The following is a 16,034-nucleotide window of genomic DNA, read 5'->3' as shown; positions in this document are numbered from 1 at the left end:
AGAAAGGAAGGAAGGAAGGAAGGAAGGAAGAAAGAAAGAAAGAAAGAAAGAAAGAAAGAAAGAAAGAAAGAAAGAAAGAAAGAAAGAAAGAAAGAAAGAAAGAAAGAAAGAAAGAAAGAAAGAAAGAAAGAAAAGTGATGGTTCTCATTCTTCTGGGTCCAATTGAGGAAAAATACTTAAGTCCTTCCTTGTAGATTGTGGGAGGGGAGGGGAAATACAGAAGTTTTGAGTCAGGATTCCTCTTGAGGAGAGCTAGCAGAGTTTCAGTTTCCCAATCACACTGAAAGCAGAAATAGAAACTGAAAGTGTTCGTTCTGATCTTTAATCTGAGGAAGGGAGGGCAGCATTATTCTTTTTTAAGTGAGTTCTTGCAGCAGGGAGAAATCTGTGTTTTTCTGGCATTTCTCATCCAGCCAGGCAGAGATGGCCAATGATTTGTATAATACCCCTCCTGAGGAGCTGGATGCCTTTGTGGCTCAGGAGCTCCAGCCAGATCGAGCCTGGAGAAAGGAACTCAAACATGTCTTTCTGAGGATGAAGGAATTCTTTCAAAAGGAATGCTTCAAGGACTATAGCATTCAAGGTAAAGAGGTCGAGGTGATAAAGGTGGTGAAGGTAAGAACAAGTTCCATTCTGCAAAACAGGAATCTGACCCCACCTTGGGATAGGAGAGAGGGAGAGTGATACCAAGACAGAGAGAACACTGCTTCTAAGGTCACAGGTGCTAGGTTCAAATCTCACCTCTGATGTTTACTATTTTGTGACTTTAGACAAGTCATTTAGTTTCATAGGTCTCTGTTTCTTCCTCTATAAAATTCCTCTTAAAAAATGAGATGACTAGATTAGATGGTCTCTGAAATCCCTTTCACTTCCAAATTTATGATCCTAAGTCATTTAGACTTTTCAAAAAGCATGAGAATCAGGGGCAGCTAGGTGGTACAGTAGACCTGAGTTCAAATCTGACCTCAGACACTTAATAATTACCTAGCTGTTTGACCTTGGGCAAGTCATTTAAATCCCATTGCCTTAAATTTTTTTTTTAATTTTTTTAAAAAAAGTATGAGAATAGAGGCAGCTGGGTGGTACAGTGGATAGAGTCCTGGAGTCAAGAGGACCTGAGTTCAAATCCAAGCTCAGACACGTAATAACTGTGTGACCTTGGGCAAGTCACTTAAACCCATTGCCTTGCCAAAAAAAAAGCATGAGAATCAGTGATGGCCAAGAAGTCAAATAGGAAGAAGAAAGGTCTTTAAGGTTCATGTTGGATGAGAGGAGAGAGAAAGGGGAAACAAAGACCAGGTATCACCTACTTCTTATTTCACAGGTTGCTATTACCATTGATTTCCCCTGTAGGATATGTCCACTATTGCCAACTCTGTCCATATTACCTCTCTCCTATACCCACTTCTGCTAACGCTAGGGAAAACGGCGAGCTCTCTTCAAGAACTGTCCTGGTCCACTTTCTAATTCCTCTGAATCAAGTGGCATAGAAATGCTTGATAATGAAGGCCAGACTTCTTGCTCCAATCTCTTCCTCTACCTAGCAATCCAGTTTCTTCTTTGGGAAAATATAAACAGTCTCTGAAAAGTCTGAGCAGACTATCTGAATAGTTGCAGAACAATCTCTCCTCCTCCTCCACTTTGATAAAAATCCTTCCTCTGCCTCTCATGCTCTGTTCTCAGCTGCCACTGGACTCTCTTCCCCCACAGTTCTCTTAAGCTGTACTTCTCTTCTGTTGCTTCTCTTTCCTTCTTTTGTGTGTGACTTTTAAAAATTCAAATTAGTGGCTTTCCTTTGCATACACAAAAGTCTTTTTTAGATAACTCACCTTTTGTCTTCATCAGAACTCCCTTGGAGAGCTCTCAGTGAGAAAAGACTAAAATATCAAATTCTTGGATAAGTTACCAGTCTCCTCTCACTCTCACCTTCCCTCCTTGAGAGCCAATAGCCAAAGCCTCCCAAACCAGAAAGCCTAGGACTTTACCTTAACTGCAGATCAAGCGGTAGGCAGACTTTGGGGTCCGGCTTTCTCTAGTTCTCTGGACTGGTTGTCATAGTGGAGAGGACAGTGGGCCTGGAGTCTGGAAGACCCGAGTTCAAATACAACCTCAGACATTGTCTAGATATGTGGTTCTGGGCAAGTCACAACCTCTATCTCATGCAGTTTCCTCAACTGTAAAATAGAGACGATAACAGTACCTACTTCCCAAGATTGTTGTGGGAATCAAATGAGATGATGTTTGTAAAGTTCTCAACACAATGTATGGTGCATGATAGTCTCTTAATAAATTTGCTTCTTCAAGGGGGCAGTTCGGTGGCACAGTGGATAAAGCACCAGCCCTGGAGTCAAGAGGACCTGGGTTCAAATCCAGTCTCAGACACTTAATAATTACCTAGTTGTGTGGCCTTGGGCAAGCCACTTAACCCTGTTTGCCTTGCAAAATCCTAATAAATAAATAAATAAATTTGCTTCTTCTCTTTTCTTCCCTCTGGAACCATGAGGACAGAGATAGCCCAAAAGATACTTTTCCATAATGGAGACCAGTGGGTATTTTTGAGTTTATGATACAAAAGTGGCAGAGTTGGAGCCAGAAAATAAGTTCTCAAATTCTGACTTTGCCATTTACTATGACTTTGGGCAAGTTATGTGTCCTCTCTGACCTCCAGTTTCTTCATTTGCAAATGATGGTGTTAGATTCAATGACTTACAATATCCTCTAACTTCTAAATCTAGGATGCTATGAATCATAAGTGCTCCAGCTTGGCAAATCTTAGAAAGTTAAAGAATTTCATTTTGGTAACAAAGGAAACTTGATATCAATCACACCTCAGATGATAATCTTGATCTGTCTTTGGCAGGGAGGCTCCTTCTCCAAGGGTACAGACCTAAAACACACTTCTGATATGGACATGCTCCTTTTCCTGAGTTGTTTCTCCAGCTACAAAGACCAATATAAATTTAGAGGTGATATCATTGAATTCATGAAGGAGAAACTTGAGAATTGCCAAGAAAGCAAAGCCCATGGCATAACCAATATCTCAGAACAAAACTCCACCAAGGGACCCCCTCGATCCTTGAATTTCGATGTCCAGTCAGAGAGGGGAGCTGAACAAATCCATATGAGTGTGCTACCAGTCTTCAATGCTCTAGGTAAGAACAGACTATTGCCTCAGGAGAGAGGAGTCTTTCTAAGAGGGGTTCTTAACCTGAGGTCCTCAAAGAGATTGGACAACTTTCATGGGGGGTGTTAGAGGGTTCTCAAAAAAATTACATCTTTGGGGCAGCTAGGCGTCACAGTGGATAGAGCACCGGCCTTGGAGTCAGGAGTACCTGAGTTGAAATCTGACTTCAGACACTTCATAATGACCTAGCTGTGTGGCCTTGGGCAAGCCACTTAACCCCACTGCCTTGCAAAATCTAAAAAAAAAAAAAATTACATCTTTATTTCAATTTAAGAAAAAATTAAGTCAACAGACATTTTTAAGCACCTACTGGGAGCCCAGCATAATGATAACCAAGAATGAAACCAAGATGAGATGACAAGAAGAAAGAAAATTCCAGGCAGGGAGCATCCAGTGAAAATGATCAGACAAGGAAGCTAGAGCGTCTCATATAAGGAACAGCCAGGAGGCCAGGTCCCTGGAGCAAAGGATTTATGGGAAGAAGTAAGATTCAAGACCAGAAAGATAGAAAGGGCCCAAGTTCAGAAGGGCTTTAAAAGCCAGAGGACTTTAAATTTTATTTTGGAAATAATAGGAAATTACTGGAGTTTATTGAATTAGCAGCTCAACACAGCAATCCTATATATATTTTTGTATGTATTTAAAAACTATATTCTGAGAAAGGCTTCATATACCTTCCCAAACTTCCAAAAAGATCCATTACACATACACACAAACACACACACACACCACACACATACACACACATACACACACACACCACACACACACACACACACATCACACACACACAAGAACTTCTGTGATAGGGTAATTGTCTGAGATGCAGTTCCTTCTGAGAAGCATATGGAGGATGATTTGGTAAAAAAAAAAAAAGGAAAAGAGAGAGAGTTATCCACTGAGATCTATTTTTTAAGTTCATCTGTAACTTCTCTTTCTTGGTCTTTTTTTATCCTTTGCCCTGACACTGAGGAAGGTTCATTTTTTTCAGGGAGAAGGAACCTGACAATATATCTGGTGGGTTGAACCACAGTGAATTGTCTGTGAGTTCCAAGATCCAATCTGATCAAAAAACAAGCATTATGCAAATACCATAAATTTGGGGATAAGGACAAACACAAAGACAAACTGAAAAAAAAAATGTCCCCGTGCTCAGTGAGTTTACATGTTCTTTGGAGGATGCAACATCTTTAACCAGATAAGCATCTATGGGGAAATGGAAGGAGAAAGCAGTGGCAACTTTGTGCTCAGACACAAGTGCTAGCCACCTAGGTAGGTGATGAACAAATTTTTTTTTTGACTTATTGACTTATAGAAGGATCAGAAAAATCTTTCCATGGAAGCCAGCAAGTGAGTTTACCTTGAAAGAAGACTTCTAAGAGGTAGAGATGAGAAGAGATAGGGGACAACCTGGAGCAAAAGCAGAGATGGGAAATGGAGTATTGAGTGTCAGGAATAAGAAGGTCAATTTGACTATTACTTGTATTCTAGTGGATAAAGTGAATTAAAAAAATATGAGAAAACACCCCTAACCCACCCTTTGATAAAAAGTGGGAGATCCACAGGTGATACACATTACAGATTGCACAGATTTTTGGACTTTCTCAATGTATCAATCCGTTGTGCTGATTTTCTTTCCTCTAGAAAATACACATACTATTTGTCATATGGGATGGCTCTAAGGGAAGGGAAAAGGGAAGATGCATGGGATACTATGGGAATTTCAGAAACAGAAAACACTAATTAAAATGCATTAAAAACAATATTATTCTTATAAATGAATAAATAATAAGACTAATAAGGCTGAAAAGATAGATTGGAGTCAGGTTGTAAAGGATTATCAATAGCAAATTTTGGTAATTTACCCTAGAGACAATAGGGAGGCACAGATCATTCTTTACCAGATTTTGCTTTAAGATGATTATCATACCCAATTTCCCTCCCATCTTTCAGGGGAAAGAAATCCACTCTCTTCTGAATTTACTGTTCACCATGAGGTCTATGCAAAACTAAAAAAGAGCAGAAGTTACCCTGGAGAATTCACCCCATCCTTTAGTGAACTGCAAAGAAATTTTTTGAAACATCATCCAACCAAGGTGAAGAGCCTTCTTCGGCTAGTGAAGCACTGGTATCGAAAGGTAAGGTGGGTAGCGCATCCAGAGGCTTCACCTTGATTCCAGGAAGTTGGGGAGAGACTGTCTAGAAAGATGAATGTGACCAAGGGAAAGAGCAGTGTGCTTGTGATCAAGAGAAGGATGTGACTGTAAAGATGCATTTGGAAACCTTATAGTGTTCCTCTGGCAAAAGCATCGGGTACTTTCCCCCAAGTTTGAATCCTGGTTCTGCTATTTATGACCTAAGAGACCTTGGGCAAATCACTTCATTTCTCCAGATAGCTAGGTTCCTCATTTCTAAAATAACAGGGTTGGACTAGATAATCTCCAAGGTCCCTTCTAGCCATAAATCTTAGTCTTATGAAATGTCCACACAGATATCAAAACTACTAAGTAACACTGCTAAATCAATCCATTAAAATAGGTGCTGTCCTGGGTGCTGGAAAGATTATGATTTTGAAAATGAAATAGTCCATGATCTCAAGACGCTTCTTCTTATGGGAGATATATCCAAATATATACCCAAAATTACAATGTGTGCTTGCTATTAAGTAGAAACAAAATAAATATAAGGCAGGGGTTCTTAAAAGGGGATCTATGGATTGATTTCTGATGATCAGTAAGCATGGATAGGAAAAATAATTTTATAATTGCATTTCAATACAACTAGCTTCCTTTTTAATGTATTGAAAACTTCCTTAGGCTTCATTAGGCTCCTAATGGAGTCCAGGACACACAAAAAAGGGAAGAATATCTGCTATAGGTCCTATATAAAATAATCAATAAACATGATTAAGGGTCTGCCACTCACTAAATACTGTGTCCACATTGAAGATACAAAGTGAAGACCTCAAGAAGGCAGCAAGGTGACAGAGTGGATAAAATACTAAACCTGAGTCGATCAGACTTGAGTTCTAATCTTTCATTAGACATTTCCTAGCTCTGTGATCCTGTGTAAGTCATTTGACTTCTCCTACTCCCACTTTCCTCATCTGTAAAATGAAATAATTTTAGCACCTAATAATCTCCTAAAATCATATGGAGAAAAGAAGGATGGAGGAGACCTTGGACTGTCCTGAGCAGGATTCCCAATCTGCAGCTGTAAAAAATCTTGATCCAAAAATGTCTCTATCTCTTTTGACAGTACGTGAGGGAAAAATACCCAAGACGGTATTTGCCCCCAGAATACTCCCTGGAGCTGCTGACTATCTATGCTTGGGAGACAGGAACCCAAAAAGCAGAAAACTTCAGTCTAGCCAAAGGATTGGTGACTGTGATGAAGCTGTTGAAAGATTACAACAAAATCTTTATCTACTGGACTAACTATTACAAACTCAAAGGTCCAATTAAACATTTTGTAAAAATGCACATGAAGGAAAGCAGGTTAGTAAATCTCCTCTTCTTGTCCCTGCTCTCTATGGGTGATGTGGAGACTAAGGCTGAACTTTTAAATGGCAAAAACTGCCAACTGTGTCAGTTGTACTTTAAGATTTAAAAAACACTTAACATAAGGGGTGGCTAGGTGCACAGTGGATAGAGCACCGGCCCTGGAGTCAGGAGTACCTGAGTTCAAATCCGACCTCAGACACATAATCATTACCTAGCTGTGTGGCCTTGGGCAAGTCACTTAACTCCATTTGCCTTGCAAAAGAAAAATCTTTAAAAAAATGGGGGGAAAAAAACACAACATATTATGAGATAGAATAGTTAGAGTTTTAGGGCTGGAGTCAAGGAGATCTGAGTCCAAATCAAGTCTCAGGCACTTACTGACTGTGTGACCTTGGGCAAATCATTAAACTTTTGTCTGCCTCAGTTTCTTAAATTGTAAAATAATGAAGAGAATGATAGCACTGGTTTCCCAGGGTTGTTGTGAGGAACCAAATGAAAAAGTATTTATTAAGTGTCTGGCATAGTGCCTCACTCATAAGGTATTGCATAAAAAGATTAGTTATCTGATTCACACAACAACCCTGTAAAGTGTCGTGACTATTCACTGTAATTTTACAAATGAGGAAATTGAGGTTCTGAGTAACTAACTTTGGGTTATTTTGCATTTGTGGCAAAATAAGAGTGTGGGGCAATTCTCAGATAAGAGAATCCAAGTATATTGCAGTATTTGTATCTGAATATGGAATGGAAATCAGGGAAAGAAAAGAACTTAGGGGCAGCTTGGTGGTGCAGTGGATAGAGCACCGACCTTGGAGTCAGGAAGACCTGAGTTCAAATGTGACCTCAGACACTTAATAATTGACTAGCTGTGTGATCCTGGACAAGTCATTTAACCCCATTGCCTTAAATAAATAAAAAGTTTAAAAAAAAAAGAGTAGAACTTAGAGAATTGCTTTTGATGCTCAAATAGGTGATAATAACTAGAAGATTCTGTCTGAGTTCTTCCAAGATGCCTACAAGAGTCTAATGGGCTACTTCAATCTCTCCCTCCTCTGCCAGAATTCAATATCCCTTCCAATTACCCCTTTCACCTGTTGTCATTGTGTTGCCCATTCTTTCCAGATCAGCCATCTACCTTTGCCACTGCTCAGTACATGGGCTCCCCACACCTTTCCCCTGAGTTCAGTCCTATCCTGATGAGAGAGCAATTCTGGGCAGTAAGGAGTCCCTGCCATTATATGAGAGAAATAAAATTCCCTTGTATCCCTTAGAAGTGACCACCACCATGCCTTAAATCTATTAAAAGAGATTCAAAGCACCTTATAATCATTGACCTTAGTGATGAGCAGAATTTTAAGCTAGTCTCTCTTTAATAGGTGAGAAAAAAAGGAGCAACTACTTTGTAATTTTACCGGTATCATTCACCATTTCTTAGCAAGAGGATCATTTAGACAGTCCTCTGCCTCAACATCAGGAATTCACAAAGTCTTAGAGGAAAAGAAAAAGGGGTAGGAGAGCAGCAGCTGCCCAGAAGCTAGCAGACAACAGGATGATGATGATGGATGTCCTTCATAATCTAAGAGGACATGGATTGAAAGCATGAAGACATGACTTGCCCAGTTATATATAATGAGGGGAAGTTGTGCAAAGACATCCTTCTCACTAGATTTTTCCACAACTGTTTCTCCCCTTGGTCTGATTGATAGAAAACACACAAGAACCACTAAACAGCTTTTCTTCTGCTTCTCTCTCTCTCTCTCTCTCTCTCTCTCTCTCTCTCTCTCTCTCTCTCTCTCTCTCTCTCTCTCAGAATTCCATAAAATCTTGTTCCAAAGCACTAAGTATTATCACTATCCTGGGATGGATAATGTCTGCTATCTCTCCTCTCCACAATACTCATGGCACATGTAACAACATGCCAATGTGAGATGGTGAATTGGAATAGGACCCATCTCAAAAATCTGTTCTCCTGTCAGCTAATCACAAGATCATAGATTTACAGCTAGAAGGCACCATAGAGGCAACCAAGTCAGCCCCCTTCATTTTCTGGATAGGGAAACTGAGAGTAAGCAACTTGCCCAGTAGTATCTGACTGTAAGTCTAATGTCTAATCCAATGTACCAGGCTATCTCTAACAAGCTACATAAGAAAAGGTATGATAGTAAAAGGTTCTTAGAGGCTAAAAGAGAGAGATGGATTAGGATGGGCAAGGTATGAGACAGCTATATTGGGGCAGCTAGATGGAACAATGGATAGAGCACCGGCCCTGGAGTCAGGAGGACCTGAGTTCAAATCCGACCTCAGATATTTAATAATTATCTAGCTGTGTGGCCTTGGACAAGCCACTTAACCCCACTGCCTTGCAAAAAAAAAAAAAACTAAAAAAAAAAATGAGACAGCTATATCAAATCACTCACCTTAATAAAAACCCTATTCCCCTTAGGAACCAGGGTTATAAGGTCTGGAGAGGCCTGAAAACATCCTCCCCTTCTCCATACCCCAAGTGTTGATTCAAGATATAGTGAGTTATCTATCCATGGAATTCTTCAAGAGACTAGATGAAGACTGGGCAATGACATTGCAAACGATATTCAGGTTCAAGGACAACTAAAGGGTGCAGTGAATAGAGGAGCAGGCCTGGAGTCCAGAAGACTCATCTTCCTGAGTTCAAATCTGACATCAGACCTTACTAGCTATATGACCCTGGGCAAGTCACTTAGCCCTATTTGCCTCGGTTTCCTCATCTGTAAAATGAAGTGGAGAAAGGACTGGCAAATCACTCCAGTATCCCTGCCAAGAAAATCCCAAATGGAGTCACAAAAATATAACTGAAATGAATGAAGAATAACAACATGGCCAGTGTAGGCATCACTTGATGAAGAGAACTCTAAAGATAAAAAACTCCATCTTCAAATACCGACTTTGGTACTCACTGGTTGTATTACATATTGGTTAGTTGAATTAATTCAATAAAGCAAGCATTTATTGAATATTTACTATGTTGCTGGGCATGTTTTAGACACACAAAAAAAAAACAAAGACAAAATAAAATAAATCTTCCCTCAAGGAGTTTTCATTCTCCTAAGGAGAAACATATGTTGAGTCCGGGGGAGGGAACTCAGTGCCAACATCAATATGATGCATAAGCTGGTTCGTTTATTGATCACAGGATACATACTTTTATACTCTACATTTACGTAACCAATTACATAAGCGTTTTAGCAAGCATTTTTTTCACATGCATACCTTGTGTATGTCTTAAGTGATTGTTTTGAGAACCAAACAGTGATTTGATAAACAAAGTACAGAAGGTAATTATCTCAGAATGCACTATCTATCTGAGCCTGGGAATATACCTCCTTAGCTCAGACATGCAGCTACTCCCTTATCTAAGCTCTGAAGTACATCTTGCTGGTTAAAGCACATAACTATTTCTGTGTTAACCCTTCATAGCTCTTAGCCTGGAATACATATGACACAACAAACATATACATAAATAAGAAGAATATCCCCATTCTCTCAAACATATATATATATATATATATATATATATATATATATATTAGGTTAGACCAGATCTATAATTTCTCCTCTGAATAGAACTTCCCATAAGAAAACTCTTTCTACCAGGACAGATCATAGTATTAGAGATGTGACTAAGGTTTAGCCAAAGAGTTATTTAAGGGGCAGCTAGGTGGCGCAGTGGATAGAGCACCGGCCTTCGAGTCAGGAGTACCTGGGTTCAAATCCGACTTCAGACACTTAATAATTACCTAGCCACTTTACCCCATTGCCTTGAAAAATCTAAAAAAAAAAAGAGTTATTTAAACAGTACAAAGTTGAGGTGAAATATAAACTCTCTAATCAACAGTCCAACAGCCCATGTTGCATTCTTTCAACAATCTTCTGGAAGGTTGAAATGATAATTATAAGCCACATTACCAGGTGCTGTTTTAAGTTTGGTTTTCCTTGTGCATCTTTAGCATTTCTTTGGAATATAAATTTTCAATTTTGTTGATATTATATATTATTGAATACTTTTTTATTCCCCCTTTATGGGGAAATCATAGGTGTGAGTCATTGCCTTATTTATAAGTAAAGCTGAGCCATGTTATTGGAGTTTAATGAGCTGAAGATTGTGAGAACAGGAAACTTAAGCGACATTTCATTAGAGGTCAACCTCTCCAGCACTGATCTTGGTCCAAAGTACACGGCTGAATAGATAGTGATAATGATGATGGTGGTGATGGTGATGATGATGGTGATGGTGATGAGGATGATAATGAAGGTGATAATAATAGTTAATATTTAATTATTAATAATGTAATAATACTAATATTTATATGTCAATTACCATGTACCAGGCACAGTGCTGCACACTTTACAATTACTATCTCATTTAATCCTCACAGCAACTCTGGAAGGTAGGTGCTATCATTATTCAAATTTTACAATTGGGGAAATTGAAGCAAATAGAGATGAAGTGACTTGTACAGGGTCACACAGCTAGTAAGTGTCTGAGGCTGGATTTGAACTTCCTGATTCCAGACCTAGCATTCTAACCCCTATGTCACCTTAGATGACTTCTAAAGTCTTTCCACTTGAAATCTATGACCTATGACTATGACAATTATTTTCCAATTTTAAATTCAATGATCCTGAGCAAGAAGGGGAAAAATTCTCTAAACTGACCCAAATGGTTCCAACAGAGGTGAGGAGTTATCCTAAACAAAAGTGACGATCTCTTTCGGTATACAGGCCTTTCATTTTGGACCCAGCAGACCCTACCAACAATGTAGGAAAAGGATCCAGATGGAAACCGGTAGCCAAGGAGGCTTCCAACTGCCTTAACCAACCCTGCTCTCAGATCTCAAGCTGGAAGATAAAGGTAATGACTCTCCATTTGGGGGGTGCAGAAACCTTTTTCTATTTCCTAGCCCCTCATAGCCTCTAACATAATTGTAGGATCCCCTAGGTCCAGCAAAGCCTCCCTATGGATGCGGTATGGGCTAGATGAGTTGATCTCCATTCCCAGGACTGACTCTTCCTATTGGCTGGGTCATTTTTCTCTAACTACAGAGTCTCTATAGCCAAGGGCACAGAAATGGGTGACAAAGAATACTCAAGTGCACTTCCAGGATGGGGGGAAGGGGTTCTTGTGACCTAGAGCATAGAGATCCACGAACAACCAAATTATTCACTAACTCTCCTCTCTCTCTCTCTCTCTCTCTCTCTCTCTCTGTATGTATGTATGTATGTATGTATGTATGTATATGTATGTATGCATCTTTTCATCAGGGAGCAAGAAATATATGTGTGACTCTAAAATGTTCTTCTTTATGGGAGTTGGAATACTCTGTGAATCCCTATGATCCCATTCAAAATATAAAAAAGGAGATTGAAAGGGTTAAAAATATCCCCATAACTGATCAGCAACTCTCCTTCCAGGAAGCCAAGAGAAAGACCAAGGTATTAATGGGAGACAGCACCCTGGCAGAATATAAGGTCTTCCACCCAATAAAAATCCAAGTGTTGGTAGCCACTTCTACCAAATGCAGAATTCATGTGAGATTTCCGGATAACTTCTGCCGAAGCTATCTCCTGCAAAGAAATGATAATATCCTGAGTGTAAAACAGAAGATTAGAAAGCAGGAAGGGTCCCGCGTGATGGATCAGGTCCTGAGATTCAAAGGTCAATTCCTTTGGGATAAAAAGAGACTCAGATACTTTGACATTAAAAATGGTGACACTCTGGAGCTGGAGTTGATAACCAGGAAGCAGAAAAAGAAGTTGAAGACCAAGAAGGAAAAGAAGATGTTGAAGGGAAAGATGGGGCCATTGCCATAGTCCTACTACTGAGTCTTAACTCCCCCTCCCCATTGCCCTATTCCTCTGCTCACTTCCTCCCTCGACCTGCTTCTTCCCCTCCTCCTCTTGTCCCCCTTTGCCTCCTCTTCTCCTGCCCCATTGTTGGGAGCCAGGGTCTCTAAGCTGTTTGACACAGTCGCAGCAAGAAGACTCAAGGCAGTCACACTGCCTGATGGGACAGCATTTCCTTCTTCAATATATATATATATATATATAGGGATTTCATGCATACCCATATTTATAGGTTTATTATTGATTGCAATATGTACTCACCCTAATAGTGGAATGACTATAAAGGAAGGATTTCAGAAAAATTCCTTGAATAAAACAGATTGTAAACTCTGTCCAAATCTAACAGGACTGCCTCTCCCTGAGGCATACAAAAGGCTTCAACATTATGAAATCTCTGGAAAACCCAGCACTGGGAATTCCAAGGAGATGCCAGAATATATACAGGGAAAACAGATACAAGATGGGTCAGATAGAATGCCAGGGAAATGAATAGTTTTGCCCCCCTTACCATACACAGGAATATATGAAAAAGATGGTGAGAAAATAGTACAGGTGACCGATATGTGAACTCCAGCAGCCTTAGTTTCATGGGAAAGAATAAAAAAAGTCACAGGAACTGTGGCTTCTACTAACAAGGCCAGAAAGAAAAATCGGTTATTGTAAGAGTTAACGGATGGGTGGACAAGCATAAAGACCCTCACTACAGACTGTTAAGGAAGTGTATGGAAAAACATTACCTACACAAAAAAATATAAAAAACTTTCCATTAAAAGAATTGCTTAATTAATAACTTTAAATGAATTAGCAATCATACAATGTAGTAATAAATATGGTAACAGACAGGTTAAGGTCATCGTGGTCCGAGTAGGGATAAGAAATCAATTAACTATATGATTATTACTTCAACTTGTAATCACATGATTAAAACTTGTAACCATATGAACTATATGATTGATGATGAAAATTGTACGCTCTTGTAACCAAGGAAATGATCTCAGCTTGCTTGAAACATACATGATTCTGAAACTATAAAAATAAATCCAAGCAGCTGGCAGTCCATCAACCTGCTCCTGCCTTTACCCACTTGTTGACTCAACTCATTTCGCCGACTCTATCCCTCCTGTCAGGTTTTAAGGACCCTGCGGAGGCTGGACCCCCCCCCCCCCGCACCCCACCCTTTCACTCCCCTTCTGCATCAGAAATAGGACATACCAGAGAGTAGCTCCCCTGAGAGTTAACTAGAGATAATTCTTTAAAAGGTTAGGGAGACTGTATGATGACATTGCCACTCAAAAGTGTAAAACTACTCAACTAAATGAGAATTTGTGTCAGTAGCTACACCTGGGTTCTCAGTACCCTCCAGGATGTGTCTGCTTAGCTGATGTGATCATTCTGGAGGAGGATGGGAAGGGGGGAGTGTTTAATTTTGGCCTGGTATCTTCCCCCCCCCTCTTCTTAAATGGAGTTTTTCATTCCATTTTGCACTTCATAAATCTTTTTCATTGCATTTTAATCCTCAAGTCTGAAAGTCCTAAAATGGTTAACTTAGACCTGGCCCAGAATTAAGAGAAAAAAAAGTCAAGAACAGTAGGCCTGGGCCTTCCCTTTAAGGCCTTCTCTCTAGGAAGTCCTTTAAAACCTTCTCCTCCTGCTCTTAGTCATCCTTTTCTACCCCAATCTTACAGGAGAAAGGAATTCCTCATGGAGATGCTATTCTCTGTCTTTTGAATCATCCCAGCCCATTGTTTGCTCTACAAATCAATAAAACTTGCCTCATTTCAAACTTATCTTTTTGTTGATGTCTCGAGCTCCCTGTGTGTCATGGGGAACAGATAGCCTTCTGTGTGAAAGATCTGTGATCCATAGGGCCATATGCTGATGTTTGTCCTTCATTTTTGAAGAAGACCATGACATCAGGGAACTGATGCTGACAAGCAAGTGAATTTGATTTAAGTGAGGATGTGCTATGCTAAGCCACCAGTTTCATTTTCCTTCCAGAGCTATATGGGTAAAATGGTCAGATATGAATCAGGACAAATGGAGATAAGGGCATCTCATTGTAACCCCAAGAGCCATATGTAGCTTGGTTTACACATACTTCAGTCCATAACAAATTCCTGGAGAAGATTATAAAGGGTCATGTAAGTGAATGAATTTATTAAATATTTGAGCACTGAGGCTACAAATACAAAATTAACCATAGTCCCTCCATTCCCAGATCTTACACTAATCCAGGGAAACAACACAAATAAAAGAATTAAATTGCAAAACTAATAGAAATTGGGGCAGCTAGGTGGCGCAGTGGATAGAGCACTGGCCCTGGAGACAGGAGGACCTGAGTTCAAATATGACTTCAGAAACTTTAATAATGACCTAGCTGTGTGGCCTTGAGCAAGCCACTTAACCCCATTGCCTTACAAAAACTAGATAGGATAGATAGATAGATAGATAGATAGATAGATAGATAGATAGATAGATAGATAGATAGATAGATGATAGATAGATAGATAAAAATTCCTAAAAGTATGAAAAGTGAATCAAAAGGATGGATGTCAAGACCCACAGTAAATCAGATGGCAGTACCTAGAGGTCTGAAGGATGCTGCAGCATCAGAGAGCAAAGCCTAGATGTCCTCCATCTCACTGGAAGGGTAATATGGTTAGTGACTCCCTGCTAATCCAAGTGATATGAGCTTTCCCTGTCTCAAATCTCTCCACACTCCAGTCCATCCCCAACTCAGCAGTCCAAGTGGTCATCCTAAAGCTCAGGTATGCCCATGTCACCTCTTTCTGTCCCCTTCCTTTTCTCCTCTGGCCATTCAATGAACTCAGAGAGGTGAATTGGAACCTTCTCCTATCAATTGTTTGTGTGACCATGGACAAGTCATTTCATCACTGAAATACTTGAAATACTTTAAGAATATAAGTTGTAGAATTGGTGCTGAGCTATATTAATAGATTAACTTTTCTCTATACTACAAAAATCACCAATCTGGTCCCTATCCCTATCCTATTCTCTTTATATTTATTTAAACTGATACATCTTTGTTGTCTCCCCCATTAGAATATTAAAGTCTCAGGACTCATTTTTTTTCCCATTCCTTGTATTTGTGTTCCCAGAGTCTAGTACATAATAGACATTAATATATGATTGCTGATTGACTGACTGAGTGTCACCCATATGGGAATGGAAGACTGATATAAGGCTCCTTTTACTCCTATAGAGTCAATTTCTCCAGATCCATAGATTAGCCTCCAAGTAGAGAATAATCAACAATTAAAATTCTCTAAAATCTCTCCTTCCACCAATCCAATGCAAAATTTGGAACTATATATTCCCTTTCATCCATCAATCACACCACTATGTCGATATCCCAAAGAGATCATAAAGATTCACATGTTCAAAAATATTCATAGCAGTTCTTTTTATAATGGCAGAGAATTGAAAATTGAGGAGATGCCCATCAA

The 16,034-nt window shown here is 39.5% G+C and overlaps 1 protein-coding gene across 2 annotated transcripts; it reads left to right on the top strand.

Moving 5' to 3' along the window:
* The first annotated feature begins 52 nt into the window (after window positions 1-52).
* LOC141501766 (2'-5'-oligoadenylate synthase-like protein 2) lies at window positions 53-13,641 on the top strand. 2 transcript variants are annotated; one of them, XM_074206040.1, is made up of 6 exons: window positions 53-615; window positions 2,861-3,152; window positions 5,138-5,322; window positions 6,443-6,681; window positions 11,446-11,575; window positions 11,986-13,641. In XM_074206040.1, the coding sequence occupies exons 1-6, from the start codon at window positions 424-426 to the stop codon at window positions 12,532-12,534; spliced, it is 1,587 nt and encodes a 528-aa protein (XP_074062141.1). In that variant the 5' UTR covers window positions 53-423; the 3' UTR covers window positions 12,535-13,641. The 2 variants fall into 2 exon arrangements, with proteins under 2 accessions (XP_074062141.1, XP_074062142.1); XM_074206041.1 differs by having other exon boundaries at window positions 55-615; window positions 12,136-13,641.
* Window positions 13,642-16,034: the final 2,393 nt, after the last annotated feature.

The sequence above is a fragment of the Macrotis lagotis genome, chromosome X, assembly GCF_037893015.1.
Source record: "Macrotis lagotis isolate mMagLag1 chromosome X, bilby.v1.9.chrom.fasta, whole genome shotgun sequence".
In the NCBI taxonomy this organism is placed as follows: Eukaryota; Metazoa; Chordata; class Mammalia; order Peramelemorphia; family Peramelidae; genus Macrotis; species Macrotis lagotis.
This window is presented reverse-complemented; position numbering and strand designations above follow the sequence as displayed.